This window comes from Nyctereutes procyonoides, unplaced genomic scaffold (genome assembly GCF_905146905.1).
Source record: "Nyctereutes procyonoides isolate TBG_1078 unplaced genomic scaffold, NYPRO_anot_genome, whole genome shotgun sequence".
Taxonomy (NCBI): domain Eukaryota; kingdom Metazoa; phylum Chordata; class Mammalia; order Carnivora; family Canidae; genus Nyctereutes; species Nyctereutes procyonoides.
In genome coordinates this window covers 49428635-49453307 of record NW_026575042.1, presented here as the reverse complement: position 1 = coordinate 49453307, position 24673 = coordinate 49428635, and the positions used below count along the sequence as shown (strand labels likewise).

General features: G+C 38.2%; 1 protein-coding gene across 6 annotated transcripts in view; it reads right to left on the bottom strand.

The window, feature by feature from the left end:
• MME (membrane metalloendopeptidase) overlaps positions 1–24673 on the bottom strand; it is a 138904-nt gene that overhangs the window by 11449 nt on the left and 102782 nt on the right. For all 6 annotated transcript variants that reach the window (XM_055321368.1, XM_055321369.1, XM_055321374.1 and 3 more), the window contains 4 exons: positions 10515–10573; positions 4893–5012; positions 3098–3231; positions 2219–2284 (listed from right to left, as the gene is read on the bottom strand). In XM_055321368.1, coding sequence (XP_055177343.1) covers positions 2219–2284; positions 3098–3231; positions 4893–5012; positions 10515–10573 — 379 coding nt within the window. The remainder of the gene's footprint in view (positions 1–2218; positions 2285–3097; positions 3232–4892; positions 5013–10514; positions 10574–24673) is intronic.

Below are 24673 nucleotides of genomic sequence, written 5' to 3'. Positions count from 1 at the left end.
GAAGCTCTTCATGGAAGTACCATCATCCCAGATTTTGGCTGCATTTTCACATCAATGATTTTTAATCTGTCTGAATATTAGAAAAATCATGGGAGTATTGAGAATGCCAATGTCTTCTACGTCCAGGCAAGATGAAGTGAGAGGGATTGGAGTTACCTTCCTACTGAAACAATCAAATGATGGACAAAATATCTGAAACAATGGTGTGCATGGCACTGGACATCAGGCAAAAAAAAAAAAAAGAGTGATCGCTCTGACATGGTAAACAAATAAAGTATTATTACTATAATTGCCCCAGCTTATTGCCTTAAGCATTTCCAGGCTACAATCTAAAGAAGAGAAATTTAGTTGGAGCCTAAGGGACTGTCTGAGTTGAGGAGAAGGAGCTGAGAGTTCAAGGACACAAAGGACAGGGTCCTAAGGAGGAGAAAGCTACATAGAAGAGGATCTCTAGAGATCAGATGGGCCCCTCAAGTATCCAGCTGAGTATGTAGGATGCATATGAGCACACTACCAAAGACTAGGGAAGGAATTATGAGAAAACATTAGAGATAAAAATACCCAGTACTCACAGAGGACAAAAATAGAAGACCTCAAGATTCACAGAGTAGGGTCTTGCCTCAGCATTGGAGAATAATTGTCCCTAGACTGAGCATTACCCAGTCCCACCTAACAAGTTGTAAAACCAAGGTCCAAAAGGATCAAACCATTTCTGAGGAATCTCATTGTGTCCAAGTATAAAGCTCAAGTACATTTGTAAGAAAACAAAAATATCTAGCACCCAAAGAGGTAAAATGCACATTGCCTGGCATCTAGAAAAGTATTACCACACATTCAAAGAAGCAGCAATATACCATCCCCCAGGACTTTGCTGGGACTCACTCTTTTGGAAAATTTTCAGGCAGTTTAATTTCCCAAGCCTCACACTTTGATCCTTGGTCACTGCCAAGTCACAGACCCTACCAGTCATCTCTCCCACACTGCTCTGAAACTTCCCCTTTCTGGCCCAACCACGGAGGCCCTCCTTCTTCCTTCTAACCCATACATTTCTTTTTTTAAAAAATATTTTATTTATGTATTTGAGAGAGAAAGAGACAAAGATAGCAAGGGAGAGCACAAGCAGGAGAGGGAGAAGCAGGCTCCCCACTAAGCAGGGAGCCCGATGGGGGGCTCCATCCTAGGACCCTGGGATTATGACCTGAGCTAAAGGCAGCTGCATAGCCAACTGAGCCACCCAGGTGCCCCTAACCCATGCATTTCTATGGTAGACAAATAATCCTACATTCTCATCCATTGCATACAACATTCCATTCATCTTTGTCTTAAAGAAGCCTGGTTCTGTCCTGGGACACTTTGTCCCTTGTACCTTCTCAAGTAGATGCTGCTCATTGTCCCACATGTGAGCTACCTCAGGGTTGGGAGAAACACTCAAAATACTCTCATTCCTTCTTGTTGCTTCCAAGACCAGTACTCCTCTACTCTTGTGAAAAATCCTTACTTTTTCTTGTGTACATGGCATCAACTAGACCATCCTTTAATACCTGCTCTAATCATCAGATAATGACATATTTTATGGAGGATTCACACTGTATCTCTAGCACTGAGAATAGTACCAAAAACACAGTAAAGTCCTCAGCAAGTATTTGTTGAAAGCAAGAACGAATGGAAGGCTAAATGAGATTCTAAGGGATGTTCCAGCAATATGCTCCTCTGGGCATAATAGTCTAGATGACTATAAGGCCATGTGCTAGAGCTGTATCACTTCAGTCCCTCACTGAATCATTGTAACTGTCATGCTGATTATGGTTCCCAAATATTGCTTCACCTGCTGTGAAACAGCAGGGTCCTGAGGGTCTTGTTTACTACACCAATCAATGACTGAAATGCTTTCGACGAGACACGTTTTCTAAAACATTTACTTCAGAGCTTATTTCTTAAAAAAAAAAGTTGCTTCCTCTGTGGAACTTGCATGTCTCCTCATTTCTGCTGATATGGTTTCCTCTTCTCAGAAGCCTAGATTGTTCAGCTCAACCATAACCATGTTGCCCTTTCTAGTTAACATACTTACAATTCCCTTTACCCCCATGTGTTTTCTACTTTCTATTTATTGTTCATTGCCTACATTATATGTGCCATTTGCAAAAGGCTTTAAATGAATAATTAAATATGAGAAATAAACGTTCCAACCACTAAAATGGGAAAAAATATTATTACTCACTCTGTATGCTTGGCCAATACCTCCATTATCAGCAATATTTTCTCCCAGTGTATTAATCCCATTGAGCTGTTAAAAAACAAAAGATGCTTAAAGGTCCTTACTTACATTTGGATTGTTAAGAAGGATCAACAATGCACTTAAGAGTGGATATATCTATTCTTCAGAAAATTAAAAATAGAAATATTATATGATCCAATAATTTCACTACTGAATATGAAAACACTAACTTGAAAAGATATATTTACTGCTGCATTACAACAGCCAAGACATGGAAGCAACTTAAGTGTCTATGGCGAGACGAATGGATAAAGAAGAAGGGAAATGTGCACACATATGCACAATGGAATATTACTCAGCCATAAAAAGGATGGAATCGTGCCATTTGAGACAAATGGATGGACCTAGAGGGTATTATGCAAGTGAAATAAGTCAGACTGAGCAAGACAAACACTGTACAGCTCCACACATAAATGGAATGAAAAAAAATGAATAAACAAAAAACAGAATCAGAACTATAAATTACAAAGAACAAACTGATGGCTGCCAGAGGGGAAGGAGCCGGGGGATAGAGAACCTGGGTGAAGAAGAGAGGGAGATATAGGCTTCCAGTCATGGAATGCATAAGTCATGGGAATAAAAGCAGAGCGTAAGGAACACAGCCAATGACATTGTAATAGTGACGTAATGGGATAGATGGCAGCTGTATTTGCAGTGAACACAGCACAATGTATATACTTGTCAGATCACTAGGTTGTATACCTGGAACTAGCATAACATTACGTATCATCTATACTCAAATAAAATAGAGCAGCAGCAGCCATAACGACAGCAACAACAGAGTAAATATACCTAAAACATTCCAAGAGAATGCTCACATACATGCTGTCCACCTGCTAGGTCCCAGGAGAAGTTTCCATACTGGTACACCATGCATTGGGATTGGTCTTTAAAATTATTTGCCGACTGTTGAGTCCACCAGTCAACGAGGTCTCCATCCTTGTTAAAATTTCTGCCTGAAATATAACGATTTAAGTAAAAGGGGAACTCATTACATCAAGAATTACACTACGGTATCTTTAATTCAAAAGGCAAGGACTGAACTATGAGTGTGTGAGAGAACACTCGACTGGACAGGTAATGGGAGGATCCGCCCCCCCCCCCTTCTCGTCCTGCATTGACGAAACCTGGACCGTGAGGGTCTGCTGTGCTGATGCACCTTAATCTGGATCCCGGCATCATACCCACGTGCTTCCCGGTAGCTCAGCCAAGGCCACCCGCTCAACCACTCCTGAAACCATGCCTTGTTTCTCTTGGATGGTTTTCATATGGACCAAGTCCGTTTAATTTGGTATTTTGAGATTGAAAAACACTATTTTTATTCTGAATTCATTTCATATCTCAAACCCCTCATAAGGCACTGTAGACTCATAGTTTCTCTCTACTTCGAGCACAAAGAATTACCATTCCTCCTGGAGCTTTCCGGCTCACCCTAAATACCTTGATCTTTCCCTTTTTTGAGCTACAGTGGTATTTGTTATATGCTATGTTTTAATACTTCAGTTTATCAGTAGTTATTAAGTAGTTGCTTATGATGTGGTGAATGAGAAAAGGGCTACGAAGACAAACTCCTTGAACTCACACCCTGATTCCACTAATTCCTAGCTTTGTAACTTCGAGTAAGTCATGCGCCTCTACTTTTTTCCATTAAAAAAATTGGAAGTGGTCTCAGTACCTACCTACTTGTAAAACTTATTATATACTTGAGTTCATAGACACGTAGTAAGTCCTTTTCAAAATTGTATCCTTCTTGTCACCTTTTCTTTATATGGTTCTAAAGTTTAGTCTAGTGAAGGCTTAATTACTTTCTATTTTTTTCTTCCTATCTTCTCTCCACTTGCAAACCAATTTTTGTCATCGCTTCAGCTATCACTTCTCTATGTATCTCGTATCTTTACTTCTATGCCTCTCAAACTTCACTGAAACTCTAAATCTCTTTTTGCCATTTGAGGCAGTGTACAAACATTTAAGTGCCCACTATTTGCAAGGCCCTGAACTAGGTAAAGGTGCAAAAAAAAAAAAAAATTCTGTCCATAAGCAGTTTAAAAGTCTTAGAGGTACCTTACTTTTTGATCTTACATCTGATTTTTAGACATGGACCCTGTGCTCTAGAAATCTAGATAGATAAGACATAAGCAACCATGAAATAAGACCACACATTACCACTGGTGTTAACAAACATCACAGTGTTTTCTCAGTGTGAATATTTGTGTCATTCTGTCAGAGTGCAAAGCACACATTGCTGAACCCCACCACTAGAAATTTCTGGTCTTCCTGAGCAACAATTTAAAACGAACACTAAGGGGGATCCCTGGGTGGCTCAGCGGTTTGGCGCCTGCCTTTGGCCGGGGGCGGTATCCTGGAGTCCTGGGATCGAGTCCCATGTCGGGCTCCTGGCATGGAGCCTGCTTCTCCCTCCTCCTGTCTCTGCCCCCCCCCCTCTATGTCTATCATAAATAAATAAATTAAAAAAAAATAAAACGAACACTAAGAGCCGGATTATTAGCCAACGATCCCCTGATGACTAAATGTGTTCATGCAATAATCAAGTATAATAACTCCATTCAGGTCTACTAGGATGTGTCTCAGCCTAAGGAAAGTGTCCACTGAACTTTACCATTGTCATCGAAGCCATGGGTGATTTCGTGTCCTATGACCATGCCGATACCCCCGTAGTTCAAGGAGTTAGACTGCTGGGCACTGAAGAAGGGGGGCTGCAGAATGCCAGCTGGGAAGACTACAAAGAAAGAAGATGGTTAAAGATGAAGTGTGGCATCCTTCAGTGATGGCAGGCCTGGGCTGGGCTTTCTGCCTGCTAAGCTATTTTCCAGTATGTCAGTTTCACTTAATTGTACACAAAAATCATCTGGGTGATGAAACAAATGCAGGTCTTTTATGATTGATGACAACAAGGAGTTCATCCCAAAGCTGCACCGTGATCTATGATTTATAATCACAATTCACTTTACAAACTTGGCTAAGATTATTTTTTGCTGTAAGGAGTTTAGAAGGAGGAGAAATCATCATCTTCATTCGGAAGGACTTTTCCCCACTGCAAATATTTGGGAGAAATGGTTATTTAATAACACAAGTATTCCTTTAAAAAAATAACACAAGTATTCCTTTTAATGTCATCTCTAACATTTTATCCATCTACAATAGCTCGTTAAACAAACAGAACTACTCCATCAAAGGCATCTCTCAATCACATTGCCGTATGTTATTTTCAACAAGGCATCTATGGCTATTTATTTCCTTGTTTTTGGTTGTTGTCCTTTTTCTTATCACCTTTATCTGCTCCAGCGCCTCAAATATCAGACGTTTGGGAGCAGGGATTTGTGTGTCCATACATACATTTGTTTGTTTATTTGTTGAGTCCATTTTTGTTTAAAAATTATCTCAAGCACCTAAAACTAGAATGGTGCCTGGAACAGAATAGTGCTTAGGAAATATGTTGAATAGGTGAATAATCAATTATGAATGGTGAGCAAATGAATTTACTATGGTGTCCTAGAGACTTTACTAAATAAATACAATTATTTTTATGACTACCCTGACATCTGGATTAACTTGCTAGCTTTCTACACTTGAATGTCACACAGACTTTAAAGTTCATGTGTCAGACATCAAAGTCATCATTTTCCCTTCTAAGCCATCACTCTCTTGACTTTATTTCTCCTAATGGCATTTGAAGGGTCTCAATCACCTGACATGAACATTTCATTTATCTTAGATAGCTTTTTAAAAATTTTTTAAATATTCATTTATTTGTTTGCTTTTTACAAAGTCTTACACAGTCTACTTAGGAAAAGACCAGGTCATGTACCTTCCTTCCAGGAGCATCTCTTCCAATTATCTCTTATGGTCTTATTGCCATCCTATCACTTCATATTACCATTCCTTGTCTTAAGAGTCACTTAATTTCCTACATGATCTTTCTACTTCTTGTCTTGCCCAACTATAACCCATCCTAAACCTAATCCATACTCCAGCCTGAATTAAAGTACAACTCTGGTCATTATCACTCCCCTGCTCAAAAGCTTTCCAAAGGGTGGTTTTGATGCTTTCTAACTAAATACAGCATCTCCTTCCCAGCCTTTGACTCCACGGTCCTCTCCTCCTCTCATAATGCTCATAACTTAACAATTTCATCTTTCATGTTTTAAAATTCTAGTACCTACTGAATTATGTTCTGTAATTTAAAAAATCTTTAGTATCAACACCTATTGCAATGTAAAACCCTTAAGGAATTGCTAAGTGGGATTCCAGGAATACAAGAGAAGGGCCTTGACCTTACGAAATCTAAGATCTAGTTTACAGAGTAGCAAATGTTGTTTTTGTTTTTTGTTTTTTAGGTGGGGTGAATGTGGCAGATCCTTGCATGGATTTCAAAGATAAATATTAGATGTTTACAGAGGAGACTTTAAAAAGATGCTGGACAATTTAAGTGCCCTCCAGAGCTTTAAAAAATCTGGAAAGTTGCCATAGCATCCAAAATGACAAAATAATTAGAACATAAATACTTCTGTCCTTGGAGAATTTTGATGAAAATTACACCTCACATGTAGCTGCCTGAGTTATCAACAGTGCCAAGAAATTATTTTTAGCTTAAGGTATTAAAATTATGTGCAGTACTTTATTAACTTAAGGTGAATACTATCTCCCACACTATGTACTTTGATTAAAATCCACCCTTTATATAAAATGCTCTTATGAAACGTGCTATCAAGACTAAACATTAACTGTAAAGATCCTACCACTTTAATTATACCCTGATATGTCATTCTTCAGGCAAGTGATAAGATTTTTATGGCTCATATTAAATACTAGTCTTCAAATTCAGCTTTGCAATTTATGATTTCTCCTTTTACACTGTCAGCCAAATCTCAATGATGATTTTCCCCTTTAGCTTATTGAGGTTACTAGTAGACTTCACAACTGTCAATAACAACCAACTACTTAGTTGTACTTTTTTTACATTCATGATTGTCAACAAGTCAGTTAATTAAGTAAGTCATTGATCCATGAAACAAAAAAAAAATGTGTTTCTCCCTACTCCCATGCCCTCCCTTCCCTGGTTTAGTTTTTTAAGGCTGCATGCAAGCAATTCAATTTCAGAAACTTTGATATAAAGTTCGATGACAGGTAAAATCAATTTGGGGTGGAAAAAAGTTCAATATTATTATTTTTTACATTAAATGGAATATCAATAGGTTTGGAAACATTTACTCTTGATTTTTAAGTCTGAAAATAAGATTCCTAAGAACATGGAGGGTAACGTTAGAAAATTTAATTATTTCAAGGTAGCTATACACCACTCAGGCTGAATATATTAAATAATCCTTGGAAGCTTTCTGGAACTCAATAGAGCAAATGTATGGGGAAAAGGAGACAGTGAATTAAATACTTTTGGATGCTTTCCTCTCCAGGAAGTTGATTTTTTTTAATTGACATAAAGTGGCAGGGGTGCATAAAACTTAGAATAGTCTGCCTATATGAGTTATAACAAAAGGTTGCTGCAATTGAATTTAAAAAAAAGAAATTATTAATATGAATAACTCCCTATATGATAGTAAAACAACTTTTTTGCCATAACATAGAAAGGCCAATCCCAGGAAAAATTGTACATAATCTAAGATATTTGTGTGAGGAAGGGAGGATCATTTATGAGACATATGTTATTTATACCAATTCTAATTCTGTAATGCATGGTATGAAAATCAAAATTTGTATATCTATGTATGTATACAGACAGGCACACATGCAAGCACACATACACACAAACACAGCCACACACTCACTTCTATCAAGAAGAAGGATGGAGGTCTGGATCTCCAACTATTTTTAGTTAAGACAATCCCCACTTTGAAGATTTAAATGAATTGTCAAAGAGAAAATGTACACATGTCAAAGATTTCTCCTCTTGCATGACACTTTCCCTTCCTCTGAACTGCTGTTATTAGCAGACAAGCATATGAAAAGACATGAACAATTTTTCAGATTTTGAATTTCTATCTGACAAATTTACCTTGAGAGTCTTTAAAAGGCCTTTTTTATTAAAAATGCTTATTGTAGCCAATTTTTGATTATTTGGAGGATAACTATTTTGTGAAAAGTTAGGCCCTTTTTTACCTTCTTTTTCCTTTTGCTGTGTGCTTCTTTGGTTTGAGGGTATTAAGTTCAAATTGAGAACATTCTCTGGTCTTTTCTGATCAGGGAATATCTAAAGTGAATCGATTTAGAGCCCACTTCAGAGTTATGGAGTAATTCAGAGCCAAACAAGGTACTGTCTTGACCTAAACTCTGTGGATCTGCTCTAGAGAGGGGCTGAAGGGATGAACATGCCAAAGTGGTCCTACAGAGGGTCCATATGGGTCTTCTTGTTGAAATGAATCAGCACCAGATCTGATAGGATCCAGGGTCCTTCCTGAGCTGGTTTAAAATGAAGCTATATCCCTTACAGTCTACCCGAATACAGAACAAAGGCCAGGCTGTCTCTATTTGCCTTGGAATTCCATTAAAAGGTCATTATCCTATTTAAGTTCACATCTAGAATGAATTAGATCTTACACTGACCGAACTACTAAATATCAAAAACAGGTCTTCAAAGTTGGGGTTCCTGCGTTGGGGTGGTTGATTAAGTATTAGACTCATGATTTTGGCTCAGGTCATGATCTCAGGGTCATGAGACTGAGCCCCACCATGCTGAGTGTGGAGCCTGCTTAAGATTCTCTCTGTCCCTACCCCTACCCCACACCTACATGATCATGTGTGCAGGCTCTTTCTTAAACAACAACAAACCCAAAAAACAAAGTGAAGGCTCTCCAGAGAAAGGCACTTCTAAGGGTCTGAATGGTTTCTAGGAATGCATTGCATTCTAAGTTGATCATTAAACAGACTCTGGTCTGAGCTTAGGTAATCATTGCAGTAGCTAGGAAATGTATTAGCTTAGACTTTGAGCAAATTGATTTTAACAGGTACACATGCCTTACTTATTGTTTACATGTTATGTAAAGAAACTTTTCTGATTACTTTATATAATGTATTTTCATGTCACGTACCAAAATCAGTTCCAGATGGATTAAAGATTTACTCCAAAAATAAAGACCATAAAAATACTAGAAGAAAATGCAGATAATTTCTTACTTCAGCTCTTCCTGTATTTAAAAGCAATTGGGGAAACCTATAATCAAATTTTAAAATAAGGGTTATAATTTCTTTTAAAGTTTGTTTTTTAGCTAGTGATAAAAATCTTGCAGTATTTTTCATCATCTTTAATTAGTAACAGAATTCAAGAAAAATGAGGTTTAGGGCAGACTTCGAGAGGTTTATTTTAGAATAATGCTGAAATTATCTTCCCTTTTGATCCTTGACTACACTTAGAAATGAAGGGCTGGACTAGGTGCACCTGGAGAAGCTGATTGTACTGTTTGTTTAGTATGTCTCTGGTAGTACTGAATCTGTTGGGTGCCTTTCAGATCCTTGGCGGGAAAAATGAGTCTACTTATGTAATACTTAAGAAAGAATTTAAAGATCTCAAGTTCTTCTCAGGAGGAGAATCAATATATTTTTGTTATATTAGGCCATTTAGTTATTCATTATATCCTTCACTCATGTATTTATTTCTACACATATTCCTATAATATCACTAATAGTGAACATATTAATTTTTTTTCTTTTTTGATTAAAAGTAGCTAAGTAAATGCAATTCCACATGGTTCAACCAAATATAACTGACTTTTCAACTTTCTAGACCATGGGAGTTGTCTAGAAAAATAGGTGATACAAATCAGGACCATCCCCACTAGAGTCAGCATACAGAATTGCCTGGAGAACTGGATATCTGCAAAGCTGGTTCTTGGAACCTTAAACCTCTTTAAGTTGCTGATGCTTAGAGAGTCTTAAAGTCAATATGACTTTATGAAGCTGTAAGAGATGTTTAAAAAGTATTTAGAAATAAAATAAAAGCACTTAGACATAAATAAGATAAACCACTTAGCCACAAATGAGAACATTGCAAAAGAAAGAAAACCACTTAGTGTAATTTGTACTAACTTAAAATTTGCTATTATAGTGAAAAGAGGTACATGGATGCATTTACTTTCAAGGAGTATATTCAATAAATCAATAACTCAGCCTCAGCTGTGCTTTTATGGGAACACTATAAATTGGTCATGCAATTCACTGTAAGCTGGTAACAAAGGGAAATATTCAAGAATTATTTAGGAATAGGCCTTACCTATCTGATTTCTGCCTGAAGAATAAAATGCATTGACTACAGCTGCTCCGCTTATCCACCTATGGAAAACATAAGAACTCGTTACAAATTATACTCTTATTATTTGATTCAATCTGCTCACCACAATACAAACAGTATTACTATTCCAGGATGAATATTAACTTTCTGTTTGAAATATGATAAACAAATTAAAATTAGCTCACTATGTGAGACATCTCACTTGAAAGTATTTCTACTTCTTGAAGAATCAGAATATATCCAGGTCTGCAATCCGTTACTTCGCTTGTACAAAACCTATTCAGATGTATCTTTCTGGAATTGCAATGGATTAATATTATATTGAAGTATGTTTACCTTTGTGTTCCTAATACTACTAAATATACCAACAATTCTGGAGCAGGTGACAATACTGAAGTACAAGTTGTCAAAGCTTTAGATTCATGTATATTTAAATTTTAAAAAAATTTCCTAGTTTATTTTAACACTTATATACCTTTTGTCAGGTAGTTTCAGGTAATCTGCCTCTGATTACTGTCATCTAAAACTATTTCTTGGGATCCCTGGGTGGCGCAGCGGTTTGGCGCCTGCCTTTGGCCCAGGGCGCGATCCTGGAGACCCGGGATCGAATCCCACGTCGGGCTCCCGGTGCATGGGGCCTGCTTCTCCCTCTGCCTGTGTCTCTGCCTCTCTCTCTCTCTCTCTGTGACTATCATAAATAAATAAAAATTAAAAAAAATTATAAAAAAAATAAATAAATAAAAATTAAAAAAAATAAAACTATTTCTTTAAATGCAGCAGCATTCCAGCTTAAGTGATCAAAGGTATGCTTTCTTATGACCACTACAAAATGAAATCCAGGTGGTTCTTTAAGTAGATTTGTCTGTCTGTCTGTGGCATACCATGACTTAGTCTCTGTATAGAATTTGGAGATTCCATAAATACAATTCCTGACTTCAGAAGACTAATTTAGTTAAAGATGAAAAAGCATAAATACTATAAGACTAAACGAGAAAATGGGGAAAAAAATGGTTCCCAGGCAATAGTTTGAGGGTAGTAGTAAGCTAAATAGGTGCCAACATTCCCATATCTTTCTGCTCAGATGTTATGATGACAGCATAACAATAATCATTGTTGGAATATTAGTCAGCTTTAAAAAAGAATGAGATCATGATAGAGAGAATTATGCTAAGTGAAAGATGCCAGGCAAAGAAAGACAAATATGAAATATGATTTCACTTTTATGTGAAATCTAAAAAACAAAACAAATGAACAAACAAAAAGCAAAAACATACTCATAAATACAAAGAATGAACTAATGATTGCTAGAGAGGAGGGGTGCAATGGGTGAAGCAGAGTGGGAGTTACAGACCAGTTATGGAATGAGTAAGTCACAAGGGTGAAAAGTACAGCATAGGGAGGACAGTCAATGGTATTATAATAGAATTGTATGGTGACGGATGGTGGCTGCACTTGTGGTGAACACAGCAAAATGTAGAGAGTTGTGGAATCACTCTGTTGTCCACCTGAAGCTGATGTAACACTGTATGTCAACTATACTTCAATAAAATAAAAAAAACAAAATCATGGTTAAGTACTTTTTTTTGCAACAAGAGTAATATCCCCCCTATCTTAATAGACCATTACATAAACCTTTATACAGTCATTGATAAATGGACAATGCTTGACTTCAAATAACCTTTCAAACATCAGCAAACATGCATACACTTGAGAACATCCTATATTATTAGCTAACGGCCTCACTGTAGTTATACCACTTTCAGGGCAACAATTAGTGGGCAATTATTATCCTACTCATGGAAGGAGTTTACAGTAATTAGTACAATGGGGTTAAATCAGAACTGTTTCCAGACCCTGCTTTGCAAGGTAAGCAGTACAAAGTCAGCTGCCCAAATCAGCATTTTAGCTACAATTTCAGTAACTATTGTGGGATGTCAGATGGGAGTCCTATTTTGATCTCTTAAAAGGAACTGAGAGAGGACCATATCTAAAAACTGTCTGATAAATTCTAATTAAGTATGGGTTTTATCTCCAATAACATGACTAAGACATTCATATAAAAAATTGGGGAATTAAAAAAAAATCTAGAAAACATCTCCGTAACTTTTTCTTTAGAAAGAAATTCAGTTTGAAGACACGAGGGAGATTTAGTTTGGTGTCATTGTCATTTTAAGCAGAGAAAACCTTTTTCAAACAAGATGGTGTGACTGATATATCAGTTTGTCCTAAGTTCATCACCGTGGAGTCATCAGTATTTTAATTTCTTGCAGGTTGAGGATTAGAAGCACAATAGTTGTATTTATTTTAACTCAGCTCCACTTGATTCCCACATGATTTGTGACAACTCACAAAAAGAACACGCAAACCCAGGTGTGTTAAGACTAAAATCAAGAGATCGGGAACTATATAAAACAAGTAGATTTTGTCTGCATGACCAAAAAGTATTACAAAAGGAAATACTTACATAAGTAAATATCATGATCAGGAAAAATGATTTATCAGGACCATGTTTACATATATTCACATAGCTATTACGACTTAGGGTTCAAATATGGTTCTAAGGTGTCTGGCAGGAGGGGCAAAATGGAAAATGTGCTCACACTACCCCTGAGGAGAAACACCATTCCTTACAGTGACTCTTCAGGAAAGCGTTCCTGTTGTGTCCTCAACATTTTGAAAACAAATATGGCAGGAGATTTCATGTATAAATAGCTTAATATGATTAATTTTAATTGTCATAAAATTGATTTGCTTCCAGGTCTCTGTTGTTCTAAGGTTCACTTTCTCAGTTATGAACTGATTTAGTGACAGCATATGCTGCATGGACTTTTACAGGTAATCACAAATAATATATAAATTGTTTGGTTCTGAACTCAGGCACATGCCACAAATGAAAGACAAAATGTGCCCATCCAAAACGTTTTCTTAAAACAAGTATAGTACAGAGGGGAGGAGTTAGATACACGACACTAATGTTTCAGGTGGCAACAAAACTTGAAAGCAGGGCATAGATGAAGTTGATAAACCCTTCTCATGTTTATTCCTTTTGTAAAAATAAATGTCATACCTTTGTTTAGTGCTTTTCTGCTCTTCTGTTATATTACTTTGAGGTGCTTCAGATTGCTTTTGATTCCTGTTTATAACTCCAGGAGGGAGTGTTTTACATATTAAAATGTCCACAGTGAATTACACTTTCTTTCAAGAAAAATAGATAGCTATTTATGACCACAGAACTCTCAAATAATACTGGAATTATGGTGGTTAGTTTCACAGAGCACTAGTACACTGTAGTGTTTGCCGTTTCTTCCTTGAGAACTTTCACGATGCATCATTAGACCCCCCTGGGGTGATTACTCAGATTCAAAAGCACAGGGCATACTGTTCCTGGGAATGACAGGAACTTGAAGTACTATGATTGAATCATTACACCTTTTTATTTTTTTCAAAAGATTTATTTATTTGAGAGAGAGTACGTGTGCACCTGGGGGAGGGAGGGGCAAAGAGAGAAGGAGATAGAGAATCCTTAAGCAGACTCCCCGCTGAGTGGGGAGCCTGATGCAGGGCTCGATCCAGGGCTTGATCACGGGACCCTGAGATCACGACCTGAGCCAAAACCAAGAGCTGGCCACTTAACTGAGTGATCCATTCAGGCACTCTTGGATCATTACATCTTAAATAAAATGATGATAACAGCTCCAGGTTTAATGGTCAGTCATGAACTATCTCACTATGTTAACGTAAAGTTAGGGCAAAGAAAATATTTTTCAAGTCAAATGGTGACGTAACAAAACCTATATATTGTTTTGATTTGGATGCAGCCTCAAAGTTTCAGGAAAAGCTTCCATTTATGGAACACAGTAAATTTGATGCTGAAGAGCAACACAGAAAAGAGAAAAAGCACAACAGAAGAGAAAAAACCAAATGGTGGTGATTCTTGCCCTAAAATAATGGAGAGTGCAGGTTACCTGAAAATACCTTTCAAGTCCAGCTGGAGGCCAGACACTAGCAGCCACCTGGAGCAGGTGTAGGCCCTGAGAGATGAAGTAGTATCCTGCTCTTTGATTTTTCTTCCAGCCTCCAATGGTCTCTGTGTGTAAGAGTTCGTGTGTGTGTGTGTGTGTGGGGGGGGGTATTCAGTGAAGAGTAGGAAAGCAAGAAAGAGGAATTTTTTTTTTTTTTTTAATTTTGGAGTCATCATTTTCTCAAGTAAACTTATTCTTGTTTGGGGTCATTCAACAGAACAGAAAGAAGGGCCGCTCTAAGCAGCACGGCCCTCGAAGCTGAACTAGCAGGGTGGATGGGAAAGATGACTGAGACGCCCTTGAGAGGGGCACCAGGTGTTTCTCCTCTATCTCTTATTACCCTGAAGAACCCAGGCGGTGAGGCAATGAATGCACAAAGACATCATTTTTATAGCAGGGAAGAAAGGCAGAAGTCAACAGCCTGATCCTGCTGCCTTTTGGGATGTAATAAATCCACTGGATTGCAAAAGCACCTGGAGTGAAACTCCTCTTTCACCCACTCATGTGTAACTTTCAAACTTAAAACAACAAAATTGTTAACACCTCCTTCCCTGGAAGTGTTCACTTTCCCAGCATCTTGTGATCCCAGAGCAACTCCTTTAAAGCCAGTAGTACAAAACAGTGATTTTCTCTATCTTCCTCAAGTACTCAAGGAAGGAGAATTCTCATTTTGCAACTGCAATAACCACCAGAACCCTTTACATTTATTAACATTCTCTCACCAAGACTTCTGAGTTTCCTATATGCCTTCATTCCTCTTTCAAACCAGTCATATAGGAGAGATGACATCTCCAGTTTGCGGGTGTAGAAACGAGGCAGGCTTTTCTGACCTTTTCCTGATAGTCTTACAAACTGAGCGACACAACTCAGAAAGGAAAATGTGAATGAAGGAGAAAGAGGGGCCTCTCCTCTTCCATTCCAATCCCCCACCCCTGAGCTGTTGATCTGTACGGTATATAAAATTTCAGTTATTACGACGAATACCATTTCCTTGCCAAACTCTAAAAAATGCAAGTGCTCATTTTTATTTACTTATCTTCAACACACAAAACTCACTTTTACTCATATATACTAGCAATGAACAATCCAAGAGTGAATTAAGAAAACAACGCCATCTACAATCCTACCAGAAGAATAAAACATTTAGGCATCAATTTAACGGAAGAAGCACAGGATGTGTATGCTGGAAACAACAAAATGCGATTGAAAGGAATTAAGTAAGACTTAAAAACATGGAAAAGATATACCACTTTCATGGATCAGAAAACTTAATTTTTTGAGATATAATTAACATATGACATTAGATTAGTTTCAGGTATGTAATACAATGCTTCGATATTTGTATACACTGCAAAATGACCATCACTTCAATAAATCGAATTGCCATCTGTCAGCATACAAAGTTATGAAAAAAATTTTTTTCATCTATTTTTGATGACTTTTATTCTCTCAGCAACTTTCATATATGCACAACACATGACTGACTATAATCAGCAATGCTGTGCATTACATCCCCAGGACTAATTATTTTAAAACTAGATGTTTGTACCTCTGATCCCCTTTACCTCTATTACATATTTAATTGGATTCTGTATATATATATATATATATATATATATACACACACAGAATATACAAACATATATAAATATATATATACAGAAATACAAACAACATATATGTCAACATTTATATATATATATAAACAATTATATACACATGTGTGTATACATATATATACACACACATACACACATATATATATACATGTGTATATAATTGTTTATATATCTCAAATATATTCTCCCATTTAGTAGGGGACTTTTTTTGTGTTTATGGTTTCCTTTGCTCTTTCCTTTGCAGAAGGCTTTTAGTTTGATGTAGTCCCACTCGTTTATTTTTGCTTTTGATGTCTTTGCTTTTGGAGTCAGATCCAAGGAAATCATTCCCAAGACCAATGTCAAGGAGCTTACTCTCTAAGTTTTTTTCAAGGGTTTTATGTTTTCAGGTCTTATATTCATGTCTTTCATCTATTTTGAGGTAATTTTTGTGTATGGTGTATTTCTCTAGTTTCATTCCTTTGCATGTGGCCATTGAATTTTCCCAACACAATTTATTGAAGAGATTGTCTTTTCCCAGTATATTCTTGCCTCTTTGGTCATAAATTAACTACCATATTATATGTGTGGAGCTATTTCTGGGCTCCCTGTGTGTACCATTGATCTATATATCTGTTCTTAAGCTAATACTATACATTTTTTTTATTACTATTGCTTTGTAATACAGTTTGATATTAGGGAGCACGAAGCCTCCAGCTTTTATCTTCTATCTCAAGATTGTTTTGGCTATTTGGGATCTCTTGTGTTTTCCACACAAATTTTAGGATTGTTTATTCTGTTTCTGTGAAAAATACCTTTGGAATTTTGATAGGGATTGCACTGAACCAGTGGATTGCTTTGGTAATATGGACATCTTAGCACTATTAATTCTTCCAATCCAGGAGCATAGAATATCTTTCCATTTATTTTTGTCTTCCTCAATTTCTGTCATCCATGTCTTTTCAGTGTGCAGGTCTTTCACTTCCATTTTTCTCCTGAGGTTGTTTGAACATCTTTACAACAATTACTTTTAACTAGAGATAAATTACTAATCTCCGTTTCACTAAGATTTTTTTTTCCCTGAGGTTTTAACTTGTTCTTTCACTTAGAACATATTCCTCTGATTTCTCTTTTTGTTTGTTTCTATGAAAAGAGTGGACTTGTGGAAGAGAGGAGTCTTATCTTTCAACTTTGTCCTAGGTCTCTGTTGTCTCTCAACCTTTGTAATTGTCAAAACAACATGATTTATTCTTCGTAGGTCCCAGTTGTTGAGGGTGTGCCAAGACTTGTCAGTGCTTCAAAAGGAGGAATCTCATTTAGTACCCAGGTTCAGGTTGATTGGAAGACCCTCAGGCAGCAAATTCTAAAGTGTGTAAGTATATGTAATTTTGAGGGACTACAATTGTAAACCCTACTGGCCTCTAGACCAAGTGATCGGCAGGTGTCTCCGGGTTATAGCTATTAAAACTGGGACTTCAGAAGAGTGTATAAGCTCCTTTTTGGTAGGTACTGGAGAGATGTAGTAAGGCTGTGGGAGAGCACAAGGATAGTGTCCCCCAGCCTGCATTCTCTGAAAGCACCTCCAGAGCCTCTAGATTTGTGGTAAACCTGAAGTCGGCCCCTCAGACTGAAGCTCTAGGACAAGCAAATGGGTCTTTCTCACAGAAATACTGGAAGTGATTTTCAGTCTGCTGTGTAGTGCCCTGAGGGTGGCTGCCTGCCAAAACCCATCTCTCAAATTGTTACAGCCTATGGAATTCAGGAACACAAGCCCCTTGACCACCAGAGCCAGGAAATTAAGCAAAACCCCCCATGTATACTGCGTGTGCTCATTGATTTCAGCAAGGCACCAGAATAGCACAGAGCTGAGGCACTTTTGCGTACGTTCTCAAGGTAGAGAGAAAGCAAAATTGGCACCCACCCACCCCTCCATCCCTGCAGAGTCCCAACAGGCTCATGCCCTCTGACAGATGCATTGAGATCAGCGAATGAATTTCCTTCACATATAGTCCAGGCCCTTTTCAAACTGTTGCTTTTGTGCTGGTCCCTGGAATGAACTGAGTCTTCAAGCAAGCCCGTCAAGAGAATTATCCCAGTTCCCTCTGGCCCTTTGGGTCTCTTGGATTTAAATCGTATTAGTTTTCACAGCCAACATCTCTCCATTACAGGTCCTACAGGTTGGGGCGCCTAATGTGGGGAACAAACTCCTCACTCCTCAGGAAGAAGCTCTGGATTTATGAAATCCTTACTGACTCTGGGTCACTGTACCAAGAATGGGGTTTTTTGGCCACACCACCTATCTGTTTCTCCCATCCATCTCCATTTGGCCATTTTACTGTTTGTCATGAGGAAACTGCCCAGCTGTTTTTCAGGTCTTTATCAAAGGGAATTGTTCCCTACGTAGCTGTAGATTCAATGTGTCCATGGAAAGAGGTGGGTTCAAGATCTTCCGGGGCCACCACTGGCCCTTTGAAAGTGCTCCATCTAAAATTGCTTCACGCTCAGGTTTCCCCCTTACCCTAACACACTCGAGGATGCTGACTTTGCCACTACATGAAGTCATTCTAGAAGACCCATCATGACCAGACTATAACAACAGCTGCTATTTGATGAGCACCTGAGTTCTAAGACAGGCACATTATACAAAAATACAACCCCACAAGGCAAAAATAGATGCTATTTTCCTCAGTTTATAAAGGAACCACTGAAGCTCAGAGATACGCAGGTTGTCTAAGTTTATACAGTAAATGGCAGAGCAGGAATCTTAACCCGGGGCCGCCCACTCTGTCTAACTCCCACTTTCCACCATCCACCCATCCCTTCTGACTGCAAAGCACAAGCTCTTTCCACTGTTCCACTAAGTGCAAAATTTTTACCCGAAGGTAAAAAAAGCACAGTAGGACCAAAGAGCCCCTTTAAACTATTCATTGTGGTTGCATAAGAGTTGTTAACAAACTGAAGTACTCTGAGTGACTCATCCGATTACCTGAGATAAGAGAGCCAGGACTCCTATTCTGACGTGAAATTGGGAAAATCCACTTCTCTTTCAACCAAAAGCAATAGAAATCACTAACCTGTGTGATATATCAAATTCAGAGAAATTCCCAAACTGGGAATATATAGGTGGGTGGATCATTTCTGTCAGAATTTTCTTTTGGTGACTTTTTTCCTGATTTAGAATAATCTTGGGAATCTTTCAGGAAAAAAACTGAAACTTCTATCATCCCATATAACCCTTAGCAATGACATAACTTGACAGGATTGTCTGTCTAGCTCATTAGACAGTAGCTCCAGGAAAGCAGTGATTGTTCCTTTTTTTTTTTAATTGTAGTAAGAGCACTTATCAGAAGATCTATCTTTTTAACACATTTTACCACACTGAAGTATACATTATTGTAAACTATGGGTATGATGCCGTACAGAAGATCTCTAAAGGTTATCGATCTTGCTTAACTCAAACTCTACACCTGCTGATTAATAATTGCTTAAGAACCCCTCACCTCCAGTCCCTGCTAATCATAATTCCATTCTTTGATTTTATGAATTGGCTATTTTAGATACCTCATATAAAGTAGAATCATGCAGCATTTGTTTTTCTCTTTCTGGCTTATTTCACTTAGCATAACATCTTCACATTCATTCATCCAGGTTGGTGCATATTGCAAGATGTCCTCCTCTTTAAACGTTAAATGGTATTTCATTGTTTGTGTACACCACCTTTTCTTTATTCATCCATCTGTCAGTGGAAACAGGTTGTTTCCACATCTTAGCTGTTGAGAATGGTGCTGCAATGAACATGGGAGTGCAAATATCCTTTAGGAATCCTGATTTCAATTCTTTTGGATATTGGATATTGGATTTATATTCTAAATATAAATGTATATTTAGAAGTGGGCTTGCTGGATCACATGGTAGTTCTATTTCGAATTTTTTGAGGAACGTCCATACTGTTTTCCGTAGCAGCTGCACCATTTTGCATTCCTCCCAATGGTGTGCGGGGTCTCCAATTTCTCTATATCCTTTACCAATACTCGCTGTCTTGTCTTGTTTGTTTGATAATAACCATCCTGACAGCACTGATGTGTTAGCTTATTGTGGTTTTGATCTGCATTTCCCTGATGATTAGTGATGCTGAGCATCTTTACATGTGTCTTTTGGCCATTTGTATGTCTTCTTTGGAGAAATGTCTATTCAAGCCCTTAGCTCATTTTTTTTTAAAGATCTTATTTATTTATTCATGAGAGACACATACACAGAGGGGGTGTGGGGGGAAGAGACAGGCAGAGGGAGAAGCAGGCTCCATGCAGGGAGCCCACCGTGGGACTCAATCCCAGGTCTCCAGGATAATGCCCTGGGCTGAAGGGGGCGCTAAACCGCTGAGCCACCGGGGCTGCCCCCTTAGCTCATTTTTAAATTGGCTTATTACTTTTGTTGTTGTTGCTATTGAGTTTTAGAAATTCCTTATATATTTTGAAGATTAACTCCGTATCAGAAATATGATTTAGCAATATTTTCTCCCACTTCATAGGTTGCTTTTTCATTCTGTTGATTATTTCCTTTGTCCTTTGCTGTGTAGGAACTTTTTAGTTTGATATAGTGTCACTTGTTTATTTCCTGTTTTGTTCTCAATTTTATCTCTAGGATTTAGAACAGTGTTGGGAACATGATAGGCACTCAGTACGTATCAATGGGTCCTCTAAGCTCCAAGAGACATGACCGTTTCATCCTGGGACTCTGGGAGTGGGGAAAGGCACTAGACTTTGGTAAAGCACTGCTACTATGCAGGCTGTAGAGAGCCAGGCCACCAAGAACCATGCACCAACTGAATGCCATCCCCTCAAGTTTGTACACTAGGGTGAAAGTTCCAGAATTCTTCTGCAAAATTCTCCTAGTTTAAAACTTCAACCTTTAGGGGATTCCTGGGCAGCTCAGCAATTTAGAGCCTGCCTTCCACCCAGGGGTGATCCCGGGGTCCCAGGATTGATTCCCACATTGGGCTCCCTGCATAGAGCCTGCTTCTCCCTCTGCCTGTCTCTGCCTCACTCTCTCTGTGTCTCTCATGAATAAGTAAACAAAATCTTAAAAAAAACCAAACTTCAACCTTTAAATTATTTAACTCTCCTATTTCCCCTTCCTCTCTAAAAATAAAACAAAACAAAAATAAAATCTTCCTTGGATGCTAATTAAAAAGCAGAAATGCTTTTACCCTTATCATGAGGAGCACTAACAACTGTATAGAATTGTTGAATCACTATATTATGTGGCCTGAAACTAATATAACACTGTATATGTTAACTACACTGGAATTAAAATAAAATAAAATAAAATTTTTAATTTAAAAAAAAGCAGAAATATTTTTTTACTGATAAAATGTATTTTTCTCACAGCCCCAAAACACACTGGAAAAGCACAAAGCCTGTTGGTTTAACGGGGTCATAAAAGATGGAAAGCTAACATTTTCATCTATTATAGCATCTGTAGAACATGAGTGTTCCAAAGCAGATACCACCATGGGGAACTAGAATGATCTGTCCAAGTCTGGTCTCTGTTATTCTGTCTTTCTGGGTCAGTAATACTTGATAAGCCAAATAATCTTTTTTTTTGTAAACCTTCCCCCTATACCTATGCTTCTGGAGACTCATTTGTGTGTCAAGTCTCCAGCCCTCTGCACCTCTCAAGTGTCCACCCTGGACAGTTCTTGTCAACTGACCTCTGTGCCACCCTATTTCCCCAACCATATAGAATAGGATAGCCCTGCATACTATTTTTCTTTTGATAATCGAGCTCACTGATGCAGGACCTCAGAGAAAGAAGACTGGCTCTAGAGATATCATCCGAAGGGATATTTTAGAAAGAAGTGAGGTGCTTCCTTACCTCTGAATAGTATGTTCCTTTTCTCTCGAGTCACTGGATGTGGAGAAGCCAAGGAGGAAAACTTGGCTTTTAGCAAAACTTCCCAGTTAGGGCATAGAATTTTAATGCTGGAAAGAACCTAAGGGATGTTACAGAGTCTAAATCAACCTGCTCATTCTATAAGAAAAGAAGCTACTTGCCTTTTAAAAGGCCATGGGTAGTAAATGACAGCATTGGGACCCCGAGAGAGGTGATTCACCGCAGTGGCAAAACTACGGTGTCACTTCACGGGGTACCCATTCATTGGCTTATTATTTTTGTTGTTGTTGTTATTGAGTTTTAGAAGTTCCTTATATAGTTTGAAGACTAACCCCTTAGCCGAAATCTGATTTGCTCCCTGCGATTTTTGGTGGTGTTGGCTTCTCAGGAAAAACCCCCCAGAGCCTCAGCTGTCGGGCTGTGGGCCTCAGGAGTCCGCTTGTTTCAGGGATCGCCACCACCCAATTAGCTCAGATCAGGAAACAACAGTGGGCTTGAAGGAATAAAGGAGAAGACAAGTGAACCAACCGTTTTGTTGTGTTTTGATTCTGGTGACTCCTCTGATCACATCAATATTAATTTAAATACTGACTTCTTGTTTCCGGAGAACATTTCATTAGAAAGTAAAGGTCTAATTGTCGTTTTAAAAAGGTGCCATCTTTGTCATAGCACCAACCACACTCTGCCTTTTATCAGATTTAATTGTTACTCACTTGCTCCTTTCCCCCAGATTGTGAGCTCCTGGAGGCGGGGCCACATGTTATTCATCTGTACACTCTACAGTGTTTAGCACTGTGCTCTGCACATGGCAGCCGCTCAATAAAATGCTTATTGAACTGGTTCCTGTCAATGTCTCTGTGTTTTAATTTTGATGCATAACAGCGGGAAGAATAACAGCAATGAAATAAGTCTTTGTAGTTTCCGGTAAGTAACTCCGCGGCTCAGCGGTCATGATCTACAAATACTCCCCATCACAATCATATCATGGAAAGTTCTGTCCCGAGAAGCTAACAGAATAACATCAAGTATAAAAAAACAAGAAAGGGGATTCTTTTTTTGTTGTTCTTGTACATTTTTTTCTTTTTGGAGTTTTTGTGTTGTATTGACTCTAAGTGAATAATCATGTTACTGGAAGTAAATTACTATAGATCATATCTAAGTAATTTTGCCAATGGATATTACATCCTCACTTCAGCACTACTATTATCTGATAACATGACATATTTGAAATTCTTTACAGACGGGCACCAAAAGCCCAGAGAACATAATGTTTGAGCTAATTCTGGGAACACTACGCACTCAGAAACCACATGAACCAAGCTTTTTAAATTTAAATCGCTGCCCTTTGCAGTCGTCAGCTGCTCAAATGGGCAGAAGGCCCTTTGAGTGAAATGATTACATCAGGTGTATCACATACAGACTTTCTGACTGTCTCAATTTCTTGAATCTGTTCAACAGGAAGAGCAGCAGGTGCATAACTGGTGAAGGTGCATAACTTTACCAACCATGATGGTGAAATGGTTGGATGTGATGATTTTTACCTTGGCAACTTAGTTAACCTCATCAGCATGATCACAAACTAGCTATTGTATCCTTTATGAACCCCATAAACACTGAGGAAGGGTCTACATTCCGTTCATCATGATTCAAGCTCTGGTGACACAAGCACTTGGTTTCTGCTTCCAACAAGAGCTAGTGCAGGCGCGAGGTGAAGAGAAAAATGCAAGGGGGTGCTATGATTAAGAAGTGACATCCCAGTTGAGCCCAACAATCTGTAGATTTCCTTTAAATGGACAAGGGCAGAAAGGGTGGTCCAAGGTAAGGGACAAGGAGGAAGAAAAAATGGAGCAGTGACTTAAAGTACTTCCTGTGGCTGGAGCTCTGGGCAACACTGTGGGGTAGGATGAATCTAAAGGAATTCTGGAGAGCTAGGGGGAGGAATGCAGAGCCCTGTACCTGTTTCATGAGACAGGTAACAGGGATATACTGAAAGGTTTTCATTGGGAAATAATAAGACTCAATCTGTGTCTTTAAAAAAATCTCTAGGGCCACAGTATGGAGAATAAGCTGAAGGAAAGTAAGATGTTCGGTGATAAGATTAGGAAAAAATTTGTAATAACTCTGGTGAACAATGAGACATGTTTGAATTTAGCCAGTGACAGTGGAGATGGTAAGACGGAGAGCCTCTCACAATACCTATATAATATTTAATTAGCAGGTGGTGGATATAAAGGTCTTTTTTTTTTTTTGAATGGGGATTTGAAGTAAGTATCACTATAGATGTCAGAGATGAGAGAAAGGGCTCAGTCTAGGATGATGAGTTCCTGATTTATGTCTTGATAGATATAAGGTGAAAGTTGCTGAAAGATACAGGGAAATAGGAGGATATGGGGAGAAAGATGATCAATTTTTTGCCCAAAATGACAAATGCTGTGTTTGTAGGGTCAATGGACCACTTACACAGAAGTGTTCCCTTTGTGTTTGAACATAGACATTTGTGTTTGAAGCTCAGCAAACAAATCTGGGCCAGGTACAAATAGTCTGTGGTCATGATGGTAGAAGGTGTCAAGAAGCATACACGTTTGCCCAGTGAGGAAAAAAAAAAAAAGGTCCAGAAGTTAATTATTTG